Genomic DNA, 18,117 nt, shown 5'->3' on the forward strand with positions numbered 1-18,117 from the left:
GTCAGAAAAAGTCAGTTATAAATTCTTCTGTACTAGTTATAAACTAGTTATCCTCCAATCGGCTTTGATTAAATTTCCAATATTCGCGCCCACGTGGAAATTCTGTGAGAGTAATATATATGCCAATTATGTGATGGTCTGACTGCATTCTGTCCCCTATCAACACTTTGTAAACTTTTGGTGCCAGAGAGAATGACATAAGAAAGTAGTCAAGACGACGAGCTTGATTGACCCTCCGCCATGTATATCTCACTGGGTCAGGATATTTAAGCCGCCATACATCCAGTAGTTCCTATCATGTTTCAGGAGAAGACCCAGATGCAGATGCAGACAGTGTTGAAGTAATGAAGGAACAGGGGGCAGGGAAAACGACAGGTCAAGGGCAGGCCTGTCGACACCTGGAGGGGGGTGGAGACAAGCACAAAGACTGGTGAAACAGATCAGGGTGTCACAATTCCAGTAAAATCCATGACATTCGTGGTTTCCTTAAGTGCATCAGGGTGATAGTTTGTGGTGTGATGTCCTTTACGGTCCACAGAGGTATTAAAACCGTATCATATATTATAATCTCCCACCATGATAATAGAGTTTTGTATTGCTTGTACGGTTGATAAATTATTATATATATTTTCAAAGAAGCGTGGATCATCATTATTTGGACCGTATAGGTTAATGAGCCATATCTGTTTATGGTCCAGTAATGTATTTAAAATCATCCATCTACCTTGAAGATCTGCCTGGACAATTTGCACATTCGAATCAAAACTACTGTTAATCAATATCATCACTCCTTTTTAAAATGTTGGTCCATGGGAGAAATATATTTAGCCCCTCCCTATCCTTTTCCCACACAACTTCATCTAAAATTGTTGACTGAGTTTCCTGTAAACAATAGATATTGCTTCTCTTTTAGCCAGGTAAATACTGATCGTCTTTTGTTATTATCTGCTAAGCCATTACAATTATAACTGGCTATATTTATTTCACTATTTACCATAACGAGATACAAGCTTCAAATCTATTTGTCATAATATATGTTTGTAAACTCACCATTAAAAAGTACAATAGTGACTGAGTGTCCATATAGCTGTACCATGATATTTGCATTGGTACTAAGTAAACCTCCAATTGAACCCCACTTTTCCACCCACTAAAACCCCTCCCCATCCCAATTTGATTTGTCAACCCAGTGACCAGCAGACCACTGCCGTCCCCCCGTATCCCAGGGCCCCCAAGAGACCGGGACCCATCCTTCAAAAAGAGCAGTGCCACCCACAGAACAGAAGTAGATCAACCGCCAAAAGCATTTCCATTGCCCTCACTTCGATTTGCATTATATATAGGTATTTAAAAATATATATATATTAAAAATGCTGATTATTTTAATTTCCCTAATTAACATATAATATTCGTAAAAATGTAGGCAGGATTGTTACCTCTAACCATGATTGTCATTACAAAAATTACGTTTTTGGCACGCAATTATTATTTTTGCAAACAATTATTGTGATTCATCCTATATTGTCCCTACCATCTTTACTCCCGAGCAACAGTTGTACTCCCTAGCAGCAATTCAATTCAATACATACACACATACGCACACAAACACTTTCCCCCACAAACAACCATAATCTCAGATGCTCAACAGTTGTTCCATCCCAGAGTCCAACTCAAGAAAGGACTTGATTTACGAATGCATATACAGTTGCAGCTGTTTGAGAAGGCCTGCAAAATTGAGCAAAATCTGGCAAAAAATGGGAGATTTGATTAACCATTGTAAGTCCTAGGTGATGGAGATGAGATACACCCCCTTCCCCTGAAACACACACTGGTCCCCCGTTGTGACCATATTCCCAAGCATCTCTGTGCAGTCAGACCTTTGATTATTTTGTGGCACCAGGACCAGAATAATATGCTCCCTCTCTGAATGTCCGAGTGTGACCCCCTCCCCATGGGTTATTGCAGCTAGTGTTGCCAGCACTGCCACTATCTGGTTGGGGGCAACCCACAGGAATCCCCACCGGCTAGGTATAAGGTCGTCAAGGTTTTCCTTTGCAGCTTTGGGAATTTTGTTGTATATTATGCTCTCCCATCCGGGGGCTTTGGCTTTGTAGGACCAACCCTGCCAAGCAGGCTCAGAACCTTGAGGGGGCGCTGCTGCTCTAGTAGGTCTCTGATCACATTCATTTGTCTGATTTGGCTGAGTATAGACTACTTACAGTAGGCCCATAAAAACAGATAAGGACTTCTCCTTAGTGTATGGGTCACTCAGGTGGGTATCTAGGGTATAGGGTTGCAGACCATTCCATCATGATAGGACAATAAATAAATAAATAAACTATGTTTATAATTAATTTAAAAATGTGTATATCCCATATCTGCAAGTCAGTTGTTCATTTGTTTACTGTGAAATAGCATTGTATCTGGTCAAACACAATTTTGTCCAAACGTTTACTAAGGGATGGTAGCAGGCTGATTGGTCGGCAGTTTGAGTCAGTAAAGGGTACTTTGCTATTCTTGGACATCGGCCTGACTTTAGCTTCCCTCCAGGCCTGAGGGCGCACACTTTCCTGTAGGCTTAGACTGAAGAGATGGCAAATAAGAGTGGCAATATAGTCCGCTATCATCCTCAATAATTTCCCATCCATTTTCTCAGAGCTAGGTGGCTTGTCATTGTTGATAGACAACAATACTTTTTTAACACCTCTTCAAAACTCACTTTACACAATTCAAAATTACAATGCTTGTCTTTCATAATTTGGTGAGTTATGAATGGATGTGTAGGTTCAGAGTTTATTGTTGGCATGCCTAAGTTTGCTTACCTTGCCATTTAAAAAAGCATTAAAGTAGTTGGCAATATCAGTGGGTTTTGTGATGAATGAGCCATCTGATTCAATGAAGGAAGAGTGGAAGAGGCGAGAGGTTTTACCCCACCCAAAATCTGTCCACGAAAATAAACCCACGAGCCTTTCTGCCCAAATTGCCCAACATTCCTTTTGCCTCATCCCTCTCAATCATATAATTGTTCAATTCCTCATCAATCTATGGGGATTTAACTGTTTTTACAGTAATTGCCTTAATGGATGCTAGCTTATTAGTAACTGGAATAAGCAATTTCAGAAATGTGTCAAGTGCAGCGTCTGTTTGCTCCTCATTACACGCAACAGACCAGCAAATATTATTTACATCTTCAACATAGGAATCACTACAAAACCTCTTATACTGTACACTATATTAGGCCCAGCCTTTGGAACTTTGGTTTTCCTAGACATGGCTACCATATTATGGTCACTACATCCGATGGGTGTGGATACTGCTTCAAGGCAGATTTCTGCAGAATTAAAACTTCTTCAGGATCGGTGGGTCCCCTGCGGGACAGTTGTGATAACGTAGGCTAATGCGATTAGCATGAGGTTGTTAGTAACGAGAACATTTCCCAGGACATAGACATATCTGATATTGGCAGAAAGCTTAAATTCTTGTTAATCTAACTACACTGTCCAATTTACAGTAGCTATTACAGTGAAATAATACCATGTTATTGTTTGAGGAGAGTGCACAGTTTTGAACATGAGAAGTTATTCATCATTTTTTGGGCACATTTGGGCAGTCTTGATTTGGGCAGTAAACATTTTGAACAGAAATGCAATGGCTCATTGGATCAGACTAAAACTTTGCATATACACTGCTGCCATCTAGTGGCCAATATCTAAATTGCACCTGGGCACCGGGGCCTTTCTCTTGCATTTCAAGATGATGGTACAAAAAAAGACAAAAAAACAGTTGTTTTTTTCTTTGTATTATCTTTTACCAGATCTAATGTGTTATATTCTCCTACATTTCTTTCACATTTCCACAAACTTCAAAGTGTTTATTTTCAAAATGTACCAAGAAAATGCATATCCTTGCTTCAGGGCCTGAGCTACAGGCAGTTAGATTTGGGTATGTCATTTTAGGCCAAAAATGGAAAGAAAAAGGGTCAGATAAGGTTGTGAACAGTAGGAAGCAACTTTGTAATGGCCTGTACTCCTGCTCCAGGATAGCAAAGAACTGAGATGTTTCTCACCATAGAGCTGCCAATGATATGTGTATTGTTTTGCATTGTTCGATATTACTGCACTGTTGGAGCTACAAACATACGCATTTCGCTGTGCCTGTGATAACATCTGCAACAAAAAAAAAATCTGCAACCAATAAAATTTCGGTTACTGGCCCAAAGTTCCCTCATAAGTGGGGTTTGTTGCATAATACTTCTTTCAGTGTTGGTGGTTCAATTCCAGCAGGGATCACATGTAAATAATGTATATATATATAATGTATATAATGTGTGTAAATAATGTACGCACTCACTGCACCCTGCTCTGTACTTCACTTTGGATAAAAGCATCTGCTATAAGTGGAACACATGTCTGCTTTTAAAAACCAAGGGATCAAAGAACCACTCACCACAATACATACTCTGTTGTCACATCAAAAGAAGGGATGCTTCACTGGTCAGAACATAATGCTAAATGGTACTCTTGGCCTGTGTCCAGGGCCTATAGGGCTCTGGTCAAATGTAGTGCACTATTTTTGGGGGGATTTTACCTTTTTTTAACTAGGCAAGTCAGTTAAGAACAAATTCTTATTTTCAATGACAGCCTAGGAACAGTGGGTTAACTGCCTTGTTCAGGGGCAGAATGACAGCTTTTTACCTTGTTAGCTCAGGGATTTGATCTAGCAACCTTCCGGTTACTAGTCCAACTCTCTAACCACTAGGCTACCTGCCACCCCAATGTAGGGAATAGGGCAGGTTTCCCCAACTGGTGGCCCACCAAGTTACACAAATAAAAATAAAAAATTCCATTATTTTTTTTTTTTAATTGTTGGACATAAAATACTAAAAACAAAAATATGTTCCAACGTATTCCCACCTATATAAATATGAAATATATGTGATCGTATATAAATGTAATCAAGGTTTGAAGTGATTATATTTTAGTCTAATATTATATCTGTTTGGGCTTCTTGTGGTCAATTTGCAGTCTACAAATGATGTGTAATTATGTTCTGGCCCCCTGACCATCCACTCAAGAAAAACTTGTCCCGGGACTGAATCTAGTTGATGATGGCTGGAATAGGGTGTCATTTAGGGCACAACCTGCATGAATCAGATAGGAGTTTTCAATTACATTGTTGTTGAATAATAATCTGTTATGAAGAGTTGTGAGGTGAGATACATCAAGGGGGGTGTTGTTTTGTTGGGAGAGTAATTATGACAATTAATTTACAGACCGGTGATGCCTGCCTGCCACGTAACTATTGAAATGCTAAAATGCTATAATTTCAATAAATAATAATAATACATTTTATTTAATGCCCCTTTCAAAAACCCAAGGAGAGTCAGCAAGGAAGGACAGGTTTAGAGTACGTGGCATGAATGGTTTTCATTCCCATAAATACGAAGACATGAGAGGCTTGGATAAACTTTTCAATATAGCCTCAGAATATAAATTAATATGGCATTATACATGTTTATAAATCTTCACAAATAATGAAATACCTATTTATTAATCATTTATAAATATTGTATTAACGCTTATTCATAAAATATATTATGAATATCAAGAGGTTTTCTGTAGACGCAGGAAGGATCTCCTTTTACGGCTTGATAGAATGTATACCGGGATTGAGACTACTTTCCAACGACAGGTGGTGCTATTCACTATTTAATGGATGTGCTTGAACAAAACAGCTGAAAGCACTTATCACCAGTCAACTGGTAGGCATAGCAGCTAATCAAAGTATTCATGATTATTTTAATCAGGTGTTTTAGAGCATAGATGTGGAACCAATGGCTGCACACCCTGTAACTCTTCAGGATCAGGAAGGAAGGAAGGGTTGGTGAGTGACCACGTTTAAAAAGCACTACTAGTTTGCATACGCCGCCCCCTTTCTTGAACATTGCCCCTCCCACATCACGCTTTAAAACCATCTCCTTTCTTTCCAGAGCTCTTTACCTCTCGCTGAGTCAAAGCGAAAGACATTATATTACAAGACTGGCGACATTCCTCTTAACTTGCATTTCAGATCTCATAATGTGTATTATAACAGAAGAAAACTAATATCTCATTCGTTTCAATGAACGAGATCACGCATCGAGACTACAGTAGAGAAGCGACAGATTACGCTGTTTTGGAGTCCTTCAGTGCAACTTTGTATCTTTTTCAAGAGGAGAGGAAATATCGGTCTCGAGAGCATCGTGGTTCTCACTGGACCGGAGTGTCATGCTCTTAGTCAGTCAGAGGTAAATGTCCATCTACTATTATCATCTGTGGTTCTGAAGATCTGCAGTGATCAGTATTGTTGTGAAAATAAGATATTATGGTTAGAAATTCAGGGGGCTACAACAACTTGTTGGTGCGATGCATTTCATTTTTTGTTGTTGTTGTAATATTGTGGATATACTGTATATTTCAAAGCACTCCAGTTTTGAGCGCGAATTAATTACTACAGGTCAGTGTTGTTGTGTGAGGGTAATATTTCCCCACACCACTTCTTTCATACCACAGCTACATTAAGGCTTGAGACTGGAGATTCAGAGACGATTACATGTAATAACACTTTAATAACAGCTGTAATAACTTGTTTTAAAAAGACCTACATCATATTAATATCAGGGCTGTCAACACCATAGCATTACATATAGAATTGATTCATAGGATCTCTGTGGTCAAAACAACCTTGAGCTTCAACTGGTATGAGACCATACCATTGCCTGGAAGGCATATGGATTACATTGATATAGTCTAGTAACTCCCGTGGTCCTAGTAATGTGAATATTAGGCTGATACAGTCCTCTCCATAATGTGGTAACTGGCAAATACAGAAGATGCATTGTCTAGTTTTCTATCCCCAGGGTATTTGTAGTCTAATCAATCTGTCATTGAAATAAGTCTAGCTGCTGGTTAATGGCTTTGGTTAATGGCTGAAACCTTGTCCTCCCTACAGCTGGTTTGTTCTTGTTGATTCCACTAATATTGCTTATAAAGCTATTTTGAAAGAATTCAGCACATTTCAAGTCTGAAAACAACAAAGCCGTTGGGATACTGTCAACAGCTAACAGTCAGAGTTGGGGAGTTGGAGTTGCCTCAGAGGCACACAGCTGTTTGTAATTTAGGAAGGCTGTATGTTTTTAGAAAGAAAAAAAACGTCAGGAGTTTGGCTTGTATGACATCACTCAAAGTCAAGATGCCATTGTCTCTGGCAGAGAACACTTACTAATGCATTCAAGACAGGAGATGACAATAAAGGTTTTCCATTGTGTGTGAGTGGATTTAGCCTAGTGCGGTGGTTCTCAACCAGCAGTACTAGCATCCCTGGGGGTACTTGGCCTATCCACAAGTAGCCTAGCGGTTAAAGCTGTTGGGCTAGTAACCATAACGTTGCTGGTTCACATCCCTGCGCCGGCAAGGTGGGGGGGGGGATCGTCCTTTCTTCCCTTGAGCAAGGCAGTTATTGCCCAACAACAACTGTTCTCCTGCACCTCTCTGGTTCAGAGGGGTTGGGTTAAATGTGGGAGACACATTTTGGTTCAATGCGTTCAGTTGTGCAACTGGTATCTCCTTCCCTACTTGAGAATGCTTACGAGACCAGAGGGTTATGAGACTGGTAAAATGCACATGAGGGAGGTACTTCAAGGGTAGTATGGGCAGAGAAAAATGTACTTGGTGGTACAGTAACCAAAAAAGCTTGTGAACCACTAACCTAGCGTATGAGCTATTGGTCTTCTGTGTTAAAAGCAGGTAAAAACATTTAATCTGTCTAAGCACTCAAGATCAGAGTTGTGCAACAAAGCTTAAAATGACAGTATAGAGGCATTGCCGTGCAGGTAGTTCATGCAGCTTTTAGTATTGTCAATAAGGACTAGATATCAGTCTCATTTATGTGTGACTCATTCTTCTTCTCCCTCCCTCATCTCGAAGGATCCAATGAAAATGTCCGTCTGCACGCATGAGAACCGCAAATCCTGCCTCAGCTCGGCGTCCATGAACATCTTCCTGTTTCACAAGTCATCGTACGCGGACAGCGTCCTTACCCACCTCAACGCGCTCCGGCAGCAGCAGCTCTTCACCGATGTCCTCCTCCACGCTGGGAGACGCTCCTTCCCCTGCCACCGTGCTGTGCTGGCTGCATGCAGTCGCTACTTCCAGGTATAGACACTGGGCTTGTTCAACATTGCAGCTGATTTTGCAGATGACTGCTGACTGACTGATGTACAGATGTAGGATCTTAATTTGACCAATTTCATCGCAGGAGTAAAATAATCCTGCAGGAGGAAAATTTGATGAATAAAACAAATAAGTGATCATTTCTAACAAGAAAATTCGATTTGATAGGCTACAGTAGGCTATAGTTTAGGTGTGAGCTCTAGTGAAAGAAAGGCTTTTCAGTGAATGTATGTTATTCACAAGTCTCATTTGAATTTCCTGCATCGACAACAGAGTGATCAAGTTAAGATACTACATCTGTACAAATCACCTTGCAACATGATTATCATCTCTATCACTGTGATCATCTCCAATAGGAAAATATGACACCTTTGCCGCCATGCCAATGCTATCAATGCTACTGCTAACAAGCTAACTCTTGGTGTCCCACTCTCTTTGTTCCAGGCCATGTTCAGTGGAGGTCTCCGGGAGAGCCAGGCCAGCGAAGTGGACTTCAGGGACTCCATCCACCCAGAGGTGCTGGAGCTCCTACTAGACTATGCCTACACCTCCCGGGTGGTGATCAACGAGGAGAATGCAGAGTCCCTCCTGGAGGCAGGAGACATGCTGGAGTTCCAGGACATCCGGGACGCCTGCGCTGAGTTTCTGGAGCGGAACTTGGCAACGTCCAATTGCCTGGGCATGCTTCTGCTGTCCGATGCCCACCAGTGCACCAAGCTGTCCGAGCTCTCCTGGGGCATGTGCCTCAGCAACTTCTCCACCATCTGCAAGACGGAGGACTTCCTCCAGCTGCCCAAGGACATGGCGGTGACGCTGCTGTCCCATGAAGAGTTAGAGACGGAGGACGAGAGGCTGGTCTACGAGGCAGCCCTCAACTGGGTCAACTATGACCTGGAGAGGAGGCACTGCCACCTCCCCGAGCTGCTGAGGACGGTCCGCCTGGCCCTGCTCCCCACCATCTTCCTCATGGAGAACGTGTCCACAGAGGAGCTAATCAATACCCAGACAAAGAGCAAGGAGCTGGTGGACGAGGCCATACGCTATAAACTCAGGATCCTCCAGAACGATGGTGTGGTCAACAGCCCCCTGGCCAGGCCCAGGAAGACCAGCCACGCCCTGTTCCTCTTGGGAGGACAGACCTTCATGTGTGACAAGCTGTACCTGGTAGACCAGAAGGCCAAGGAGATCATCCCCAAGGCCGACATCCCCAGCCCCAGGAAGGAGTTCAGCGCTTGCGCCATCAGCTGTAAGGTCTATGTTACCGGCGGGAGGGGCTCAGAGAACGGTGTGTCCAAAGACGTGTGGGTCTACGATACGTCCCGCGAGGAGTGGTCCAAGGCGGCGCCTATGATCATCGCCCGCTTCGGCCACGGATCGGCCGAGCTCAAAAACTGCCTCTACGTGGTTGGAGGACACACGGCGGGTACAGGCTGTCTCCCCGCCTCGCCCTCTGGGTCACTCAAACAGGTCGAGAAGTACGACCCGGTTGCCAACAAGTGGTGCATGGTGGCGCCGCTTAGGGAAGGCGTGAGCAACGCGGCGGTGGTCAGTGTCAAACTCAAACTCTTCGCCTTCGGAGGAACCAGCGTCACCCATGACAAATTACCCAAGGTGCAGCTCTACGACCCACAGGAGAATAGGTGGTCTGTCCCCGCCTCCTGCCCACAGCCCTGGCGCTACACGGCCGCTGCCGTCCTCAACAACCAGATCTTTGTGATGGGTGGCGACACAGAGTTCTCGGCGTGCTCTGCCTATAAGTTCAACAGCGACAGTTACCAATGGACTAAAGTAGCAGATGTGACAGCCAAGAGGATGAGCTGCCAGGCGGTGGCGTCAGGTAACAAACTGTATGTGGTGGGAGGCTACTTTGGCACTCAGCGGTGTAAGACTCTGGACTGTTACGATCCGACACTGGACGCGTGGAACAGCATCACTACCGTACCCTACTCACTCATCCCCACAGCATTCGTCTCCACCTGGAAACACCTCCCAGACTGAGGACTGGACTCCGACTCAACGTCGAGCATCGGCCTCACGGTGAGTGGAATAATGGATGATAAATATTCTTGGCTCCACGGTTGTCCTGTTGTCTGTTTGTCTCGGACAAGTACAATATTGGAATGATGACTGATATTCAGCCAGAAACACCACAGCAGTCCTCCTGCCTGACAACTCATACATCTTTCTAAATCATAGCACAGAGCTAAATAGTCATCCACTATTCAAAAATGAATAAATGAATAAATACTAATAAGTAATCGGGCTCATTTAAAAACAACCAATTACCTTTCAATCCTAGATTATTATAATATTAGATGATAATGCAGGAATACAGAGGTGTCTCCTAATAGGGGTGATAGACTGCAGCCATGAGAGTAGACCCAGGAACATTAGTCTACCCAGATGTTGTTATGAGAGTCGACCCAGGAACATTAGTCTACCCAGATGTTGTTATGAGAGTCGACCCAGGAGCATTAGTCTACCCAGATGTTGTTATGAGAGTCGACCCAGGAACATTAGTCTACCCAGATGTTGTTATGAGAGTCGACCCAGGAACATTAGTCTACCCAGATGTTGTTATGAGAGTTGACCCAGGAACATTAGTCTACCCAGATGTTATGAGTGGGAAGAGCAGGTAGAGTGGGAGGGGTGTGTAGAGGCAGTGATTTGTGCTAGTTCAGTCCAGTGGGACTAGGTAGAGAAGTTTAGATGGGAAGTCTATGGTGGTGGCCCACATTGTTTATTGAAGTAGAAGCCTGATGTCTGTTTGAAAGGCCTGGGTGGGCTGAAACCCATGGGCTTGCACTGTGGTGTGTGTGGAGGGGGAGGGTCATAGCTCTGGTCTGATAGAAAGCAGAGGGGAGTGGAGTGGTGGTCTTTGTCTTCTAAGGAATGCTTCTCTCTCTCTCTCTTTCCATACAGCTCTCTATTGTCCAACCTGTTTGATTAGAATTGGGATAAAGGGACATGATGGTGGTAGGCAGCGCAGGCCTGGAATGCTTGTCAGTGGTCATTGGCTGACCTCCTAAGATCGATGTCCGCGCCCCCACGGAAATCTAATTAGCATATTTAAAAAATCCCCATAGAAATCAGTTAGTTTAATTATTATATATATATTTTATTTAACTAGGTAAGCCATTTAAGAACAAATTCTTATTTACAATGACTGCCTACCCCGGCCGATGCTGGGCCAATTGTGTGCCGCCCTATGGGACTCCCAATCATGGCCGGATGTGATACAGCCTGGATTCGAACCAGGGACTGTAGTGACGCCTCGTACACTGAGATGCAGTGCCTTAGACCGCTGCACCACTCGGGAGCCCTAAACTAGTTTAAGCTAGAGATATCTGTTTTTTTGCATTGGATGCATCTCAATCCACCCCATCCACCTATGTAACACTTCTTCATCTGCAGTGAAAGGTGACAGAGCTAGAGCAGGGTTTGTTAGACCATCCACCTATGTAACACTTCTTCATCTGCAGTGAAAGGTGACAGAGCTAGAGCAGTGTTTGTTAGACCATCCACCTATGTAACACTTCTTCATCTGCAGTGAAAGGTGACAGAGCTAGAGCAGTGTTTGTTAGACCATCCACCTATGTAACACTTCTTCATCTGCAGTGAAAGGTGACAGAGCTAGAGCAGGGTTTGTTAGACCATCCACCTATGTAACACATCTTCATCTGCAGTGAAAGGTGACAGAGCTAGAGCAGTGTTTGTTAGACCATAAGACATCCTGAAAATCAGTCTTCTCACAAAATCGTCTGTAGCATCTGAACGGTTTGGCCTATAAACTCCATGGAAAGACGAGACTCTCACGAACACCATGGTGTTCTCCGTTTTTCTCTATGACCCCCACAAGCGTCTTGGGACTCGTCTGAAGTAGATACAGTCGATCTGCCAACTTCCATCTGTAGCGTCCGAACAGTTTGCGCTACACACTAATTATGACCCCTCTGTGTAAAAGTGAGACTCTCATGAACACATAAGTGGCTTGTGAAAGTATTCACCCCCCTTGGCATTTTTCCTATTTTGTTGCCTTACAACCTGGAATTAAAATTGATTATTTGGGGGTTTGTATCATATGATTTACACAACATGCCTACCACTTTGAAGATGCAAAATATTTTTTATAGTGACACAAACAAGAAATAAGACAAAAAACAGAATACTTGAGCGTGCATAACTATTCATCCCCCCAAAGTCAATACTTTGTAGAGTCACCTTTTGCAGCAGTTACATTTGCAAGTCTCTTGGGGTCTGTCTCTATAAGTTTGGCACATCTAGCCGCTGGGATCTTTGCCCATTCTTCAAGGCAAAACTGCCTCAAGATGGATGGGTTCTGCTGGTGTACAACAATCTTTAAGTCATACCACATATTCTCAATTGGACTGAGGTCTGGGCTAGGCCATTGCAACACATTTAAATGTTTCCCCTTAAACCACTCGAGTGTTGCTTTAGCAGTATGCTTAGGGTCATTGTCCTGCTGGAAGGTGAACCTCCATCCCAGTCTCAAATCTCTGGAAGACTGAAACAGGTTTCCCTCAAGAATTTCCCTGTATTTAGCGCCATCCATAATTCCTTCAATTCTGACCAGTTTCCCAGTCCCTGCTGATGAAAAACATCCCCACAGCATGATGCTGCCACCACCATGCTTCACTGTGGGGATGGTGTTCTCGGGGTGATGAGTTGTGCTGGGTTTGCGCCAGATATAGCGTTTTCCTTGATGGCCAAAAAGCTCAATTTTATTATCTTCTGAACATAGTACCTTCTTCCATATGTTTGGGGAGTCTCCAACATGCCTTCTGGTGAACACCAAACGTGTTTTCTTTTTTCTTTAAGCAATGGCTTTTTTTCTGGCCTTCCGTAAAGCCCAGCTCTGTGGAGTGTGCGGCTTAAAGTGGTCCTATGGACAGATACTCCAATCTCCGCTGTGCAGCTCCTTCAGGGTTATCTTTGGTCTCTTTGTTGCCTCTCTGATTAATGCCCTCCTTGCCTGGTCCGTGAGTTTTGGTGGGCGGCCCTTCCTTGGCACGTTGTGTGGTGCCATATTTTTTCCATTTTTTGATAATGGATTTAATGGTGCTCCGTGGGATGTTCAAATTTCAAATATTTTTATAACCCAACCCTGATCTGTACTTCTCCACAACTTTGTTCCTGACCTGTTTGGAGAGCTCCTTGGTCTTGATAGTGCTGTTTGCTTGGTGGTGCCCCTTGCTTAGTGGTGTTGCAGACTCTGGGGCCTTTCAGAACAGGTGTATATATACTGAGATCATGTGACAGATCATGTGACACTTAGATTGCACACAGTTGGACTTTATTTAACTAATTATGACTTCTGAAGGTAATTGGTTGCACCAGATCTTATTTAGGGGGTTCATAGCAAAGGGGTGAATACATATGCACCCACCACTTAAATTTTTTGTATTTTTTATTTATATTTTGAAACAAGTAATTTTTTAAATTTCACTTCACCAATTTGGACTATTTTGTGTATGTCCATTACATGAAATCCAAATAAAATCCATTTAAATTACAGGTTGTAATGAAACAAAATAGGAAAACACCAAGGGGGTGAAAACTTTTGCAAGGCACTGTACGTGTCCGTTGTTTTGCCCACAGGCCTAACAAGTCAAGGCTGAAGGTCCCCCAGAACCAGTTGAACACATGTATGGAAGTATATATGGAAACTGTTTATTGACAAAAATAAGGGGTTAAATTAATGTAAAAAAAACTAAAAGAATCTCTCAGATTTAGGAAAGACGCTTCAGAACAAACTTCCTTTAGATTTTTTTTTTGGGGGGGGGGGGGGGGGATATCTGTTGTTCCATGTAGTGAATATGTTATTCAATTCATTTGTATGGGCTAATAGCAGTAAGGCCAAATACATTTTTTCATCAAATAATTGTTTTTATATATTTCAAAATCAAATAGCAAAATAATCCTCAGTATGACCTTCTGAAAACAATTCCATATAGCTTGGTAGAACCCCCCATTCCCCGGCTTAGACAGGTCTTTTTAGTGCCAAAAAGACGTTTCCCGGTCTTTCTTTTATCTCTCGGGCATAGGACAGACACTTCAGAACAAAGCTCCTTTAGATTTTTGTATGGGCTAGTAAGACCCCCCCCAAAAAAATTCTTAATAAAAATGTTTTTTCATATATTTTTTTTTGATACCTCAAGGGGTCTTAAAATAAAAAATAAATGTGCAAAAATGATCTTTTTTTAAAACAATTACATATATCTTAGTAGGTCGTCCACTCCCTTCTTCCCCCAGCTCAGACAGGGCTTACACTCTTACAGGTTAATGGCTATTGTCCCTGGCCTTTTCTCACGATGGAAGATTGAGGTGGTTTAGTGAAAGTCTCCCTTCCAAGAAACCTCCCGCCAGGAAATGGTATGTGTTGTAATACAGCTCTAGACACTATCAATCACTGCCGACATTACATCTGTTTTAAAGTAAAGTTCACAAAATTCTGTTTCATAACATACCCAAGAGGTCCTTCAAAAATATAATCAATAGGAAAAGAATAACAGATATATCGACCCTCCCAGGCAACAAAAAAATATTCAATTTCTCCCATTCAACCAGGTCTGTTAAAGCTGAGTCCATCCGTGGGAAGTCCAAAAGTGCTCCATACCTTTTTCCAGGTTTTTTCATAGGGAACTCCATAGCAACATGATGTGCAATGTGCAGCCTGTGGAATGTTGCCCACCTAGGTAGCTAACTCTGTAAATGTTGGAGCGGAGGAGATGGTGGTGAGGAGTGGTGAGGGAAAGTCTCTCTCTCTCTCTTTCTCTCGCTCTTTCTCTCTCTCTCTCTTTCTCTCTCTCTCTCTCTTCCTCTCTCTCTCTCTCTCTCTCTCTATTTCTCTCTCTCTCTCCCTCTTTCTCTCTCTCTCTCTCTGTCTGTCTCTGTCTGTCTCTCTCTGTCTCTCTCTGTCTCTGTCTCTCTCTCTTCCTCTTTCTCTCTCTCTTTTCTTTCCTTTGTAGGGTTCGATTCAATCCGTAGCGTTGATGTTCAGCGTTATATTTTGATTGAAATTTGAAGGTAATTTCCGATTGGGCAGACATATGCAGCATTTACGGAGAATGCCATTTTCCGCTGTCGCGGGAACATTGCCTTTAAATGTCAATCGCGCTACACCACAGATATTCAGCACTACAGATTGAATCAAGTCCTTTTCTCTTCATTTTCATTCTCTCTGCAGTCTCTCCATCACCAACATAAGACTTTGATTTCACTTAGTCCTGCATGTTGGAGCTCAAGGTCAAAGATTTTCACTGTATCCTGCAATCACACCTGCAACCCTGTACAACCCTGACTGTCTTGTCCCTTGTTATTCTCTAATTATCCTTGCTTTAACTTTCCATGTGGAAGCAAAACATACTGTAGATACTCTAGGTGTTATATAGGTGGGAATAATGTTTAATCAAGCTCTCATACGGTGTGATTTAGGTGTGAATATTGTTTAATCAAGCTCTCATAACGTGTGATTTAGGTGTGAATAATGTTTAATCAAGCTCTCATACGGTGTGATTTAGGTGTGAATAATGTTTAATCAAGCTCTCATACGGTGTGATTTATTTGTGAATATTGTTTAATCAAGCTCTTATACAGTGTGAGTATTGTTTAATCAAGCTCTCATACGGTGTGATTTAGGTGTGAATATTGTTTAATCAAGCTCTCATAACGTGTGATTTAGGTGTGAATAATGTTTAATCAAGCTCTCATAACGTGTGATTTAGGTGTGAATAATGTTTAATCAAGCTCTCATACGGTGTGATTTATTTGTGAGTATTGTTTAATCAAGCTCTCACATTGTGTGATTTAGGTGTGAATAATGTTTAATCAAGCTCTCATACGGTGTGATTTATTTGTGAGTATTGTTTAATCAAGCTCTCACATTGTGTGATTTAGGTGTGAATAATGTTTAATCAAGCTCTCATACGGTGTGATTTATTTGTGAGTATTGTTTAATCAAGCTCTCACATTGTGTGATTTAGGTGTGAATAATGTTTAATCAAGCTCTCATACGGTGTGATTTATTTGTGAATATTGTTTAATCAAGCTCTCACATTGTGTGATTTAGGTGTGAATAATGTTTAATCAAGCTCTCGTACGGTGTGATTTATTTGTGAGTATTGTTTAATCAAGCTCTCATACGGTGTGATTTATTTGTGAGTATTGTTTAATCAAGCTCTCATACGGTGTGATTTATTTGTGAGTATTGTTTAATCAAGCTCTCATACGGTGTGATTTATTTGTGAGTATTGTTTAATCAAGCTCTCATACGGTGTGATTTATTTGTGAGTATTGTTTAATCAAGCTCTCATACGGTGTGATTTATTTGTGAATAATGTTTAATCAAGCTCTCATAATAATTCAATCAGACACATAGATGGTTAGTAGATGGTTTGTCTGCCTCTGGTCTTACATTGACTCACCTCTTGGAAACTATGAGAAGGCTAGGATTGTGAATAACTCACCTACAACTGTTATGTTGAGGAAGTGTAATTAAACGAACTAATGACCTTTACTCTAAAAAAAAACACTTTGATTCGCCTGACCATTATTTTCTCTTGTCTCTCTAGGCTTCATCGCTATATTGGATTATCTATTCGATTAAAGACTGTGAAGGTGCAAGATATTCAACGTGAGGATGGCAAGAAGGATTTACCGTTTAACATGAAGGACTGCAGGCAGGTGGACTATCTTATTGGAGTAAAGAAACCTGTGGTGTTTACATGAAGGATGAACATAACCTCTACTTTATATTCCTTCATTTGTATATCCTTATTTGACTTTAAAGACTATTCAATAACTCAATCATGACTATTCAATAACTCAATCCTTCCTAATATGTTGTGGGCCTAGTGTATTTGGAGTATTCAAGCCACTACGACAGTGTTTACACAGGCAGCCTAATTCTGGTCTTTTGTGCAATTATTGTCAAAAGAGCTGATCTGATTTGGTCAAAATACCAATTAATGGAAAGAGAATAAGAATTGGGCTGACTGTAAATGCAGCCGATGTCATGTGGATTCTCACAAGTGAGGTAGGTAGACTAGGTGAAAAATCTGTCGACGTGCCCTTGAGCAAGGCACTCTGGATAAGGGCGTCTGCTAAAATGTAAGTGAATTCCACTTGTTTTTGGGCTTCAAAACAACCCGTCAGGACTCATGGTTAAAGACATGCCAAAAATGCACACGTGTCAGTGGAGAGATCAGACATGACTGTGTTGTTACTGACATGAACTGTGGGAAAGGACCAGTAAAGAGGAGGAAGGTAGAACTAGAGAAGAACCTCACAATCCCTGGCAGGTCAACGTAGGACAAATGTACTGGAAATGTTCTTTATGGGTCATGTATAAGGTAAGGGTTATTTACCTTACGCAGGGACTAATTGTAATGTTTGAACTGGACGATTATTTAACTTATTGTTTTTTATTTTGCTGCTTGTATTCTGTAACAAAATTATTTCACTTTGTTGCCTTTTTTCTACGGTATTTTTGTGTGTGTTTTTACTGCTTTGAGATTGAATAATTGTTTGCACATGTCTGCCTCTGATCTGGGAGTATCCCCATTCCTCGTAGACATGGGGAAGAGTAGCTTCCTTTGCTTTTCATTTAACTGGAGGCTTGCCAAATAAAATGGAGACCCTGAAGATATATTGCAGGTTTAGCTAAGCAACAAATAGAACCCTATTCCCTATATAGTGCACTACTATTGACCAGAGCCATATTCCCTATATAGCGCACTACTATTGACCAGAGCCCTAGTCCCTATATAGTGCACTACTATTGACCAGAGCCCTAGTCCCTATATAGAGCACTACTATTGACCAGAGCTCTATTCCCTATATAGTGCACTACTATTGACCAGAGCCCTATTCCCTATATAGTGCACTA

The 18,117-nt window shown here is 41.9% G+C and overlaps 1 protein-coding gene across 1 annotated transcript; it reads left to right on the plus strand.

The window, feature by feature from the left end:
• Positions 1-5,999: 5,999 nt before the first annotated feature.
• Positions 6,000-16,890, plus strand: LOC129826653 (ectoderm-neural cortex protein 1-like). The gene is made up of 4 exons (XM_055887614.1): positions 6,000-6,286; positions 7,965-8,192; positions 8,655-10,247; positions 16,802-16,890. Exons 2-3 carry the CDS (start codon positions 7,971-7,973, stop codon positions 10,206-10,208), a joined length of 1,776 nt encoding a protein of 591 aa, XP_055743589.1. The 5' UTR covers positions 6,000-6,286; positions 7,965-7,970; the 3' UTR covers positions 10,209-10,247; positions 16,802-16,890.
• The last annotated feature ends 1,227 nt before the right edge of the window (positions 16,891-18,117 follow it).

Source organism: Salvelinus fontinalis, chromosome 28, assembly GCF_029448725.1.
Source record: "Salvelinus fontinalis isolate EN_2023a chromosome 28, ASM2944872v1, whole genome shotgun sequence".
In the NCBI taxonomy this organism is placed as follows: domain Eukaryota; kingdom Metazoa; phylum Chordata; class Actinopteri; order Salmoniformes; family Salmonidae; genus Salvelinus; species Salvelinus fontinalis.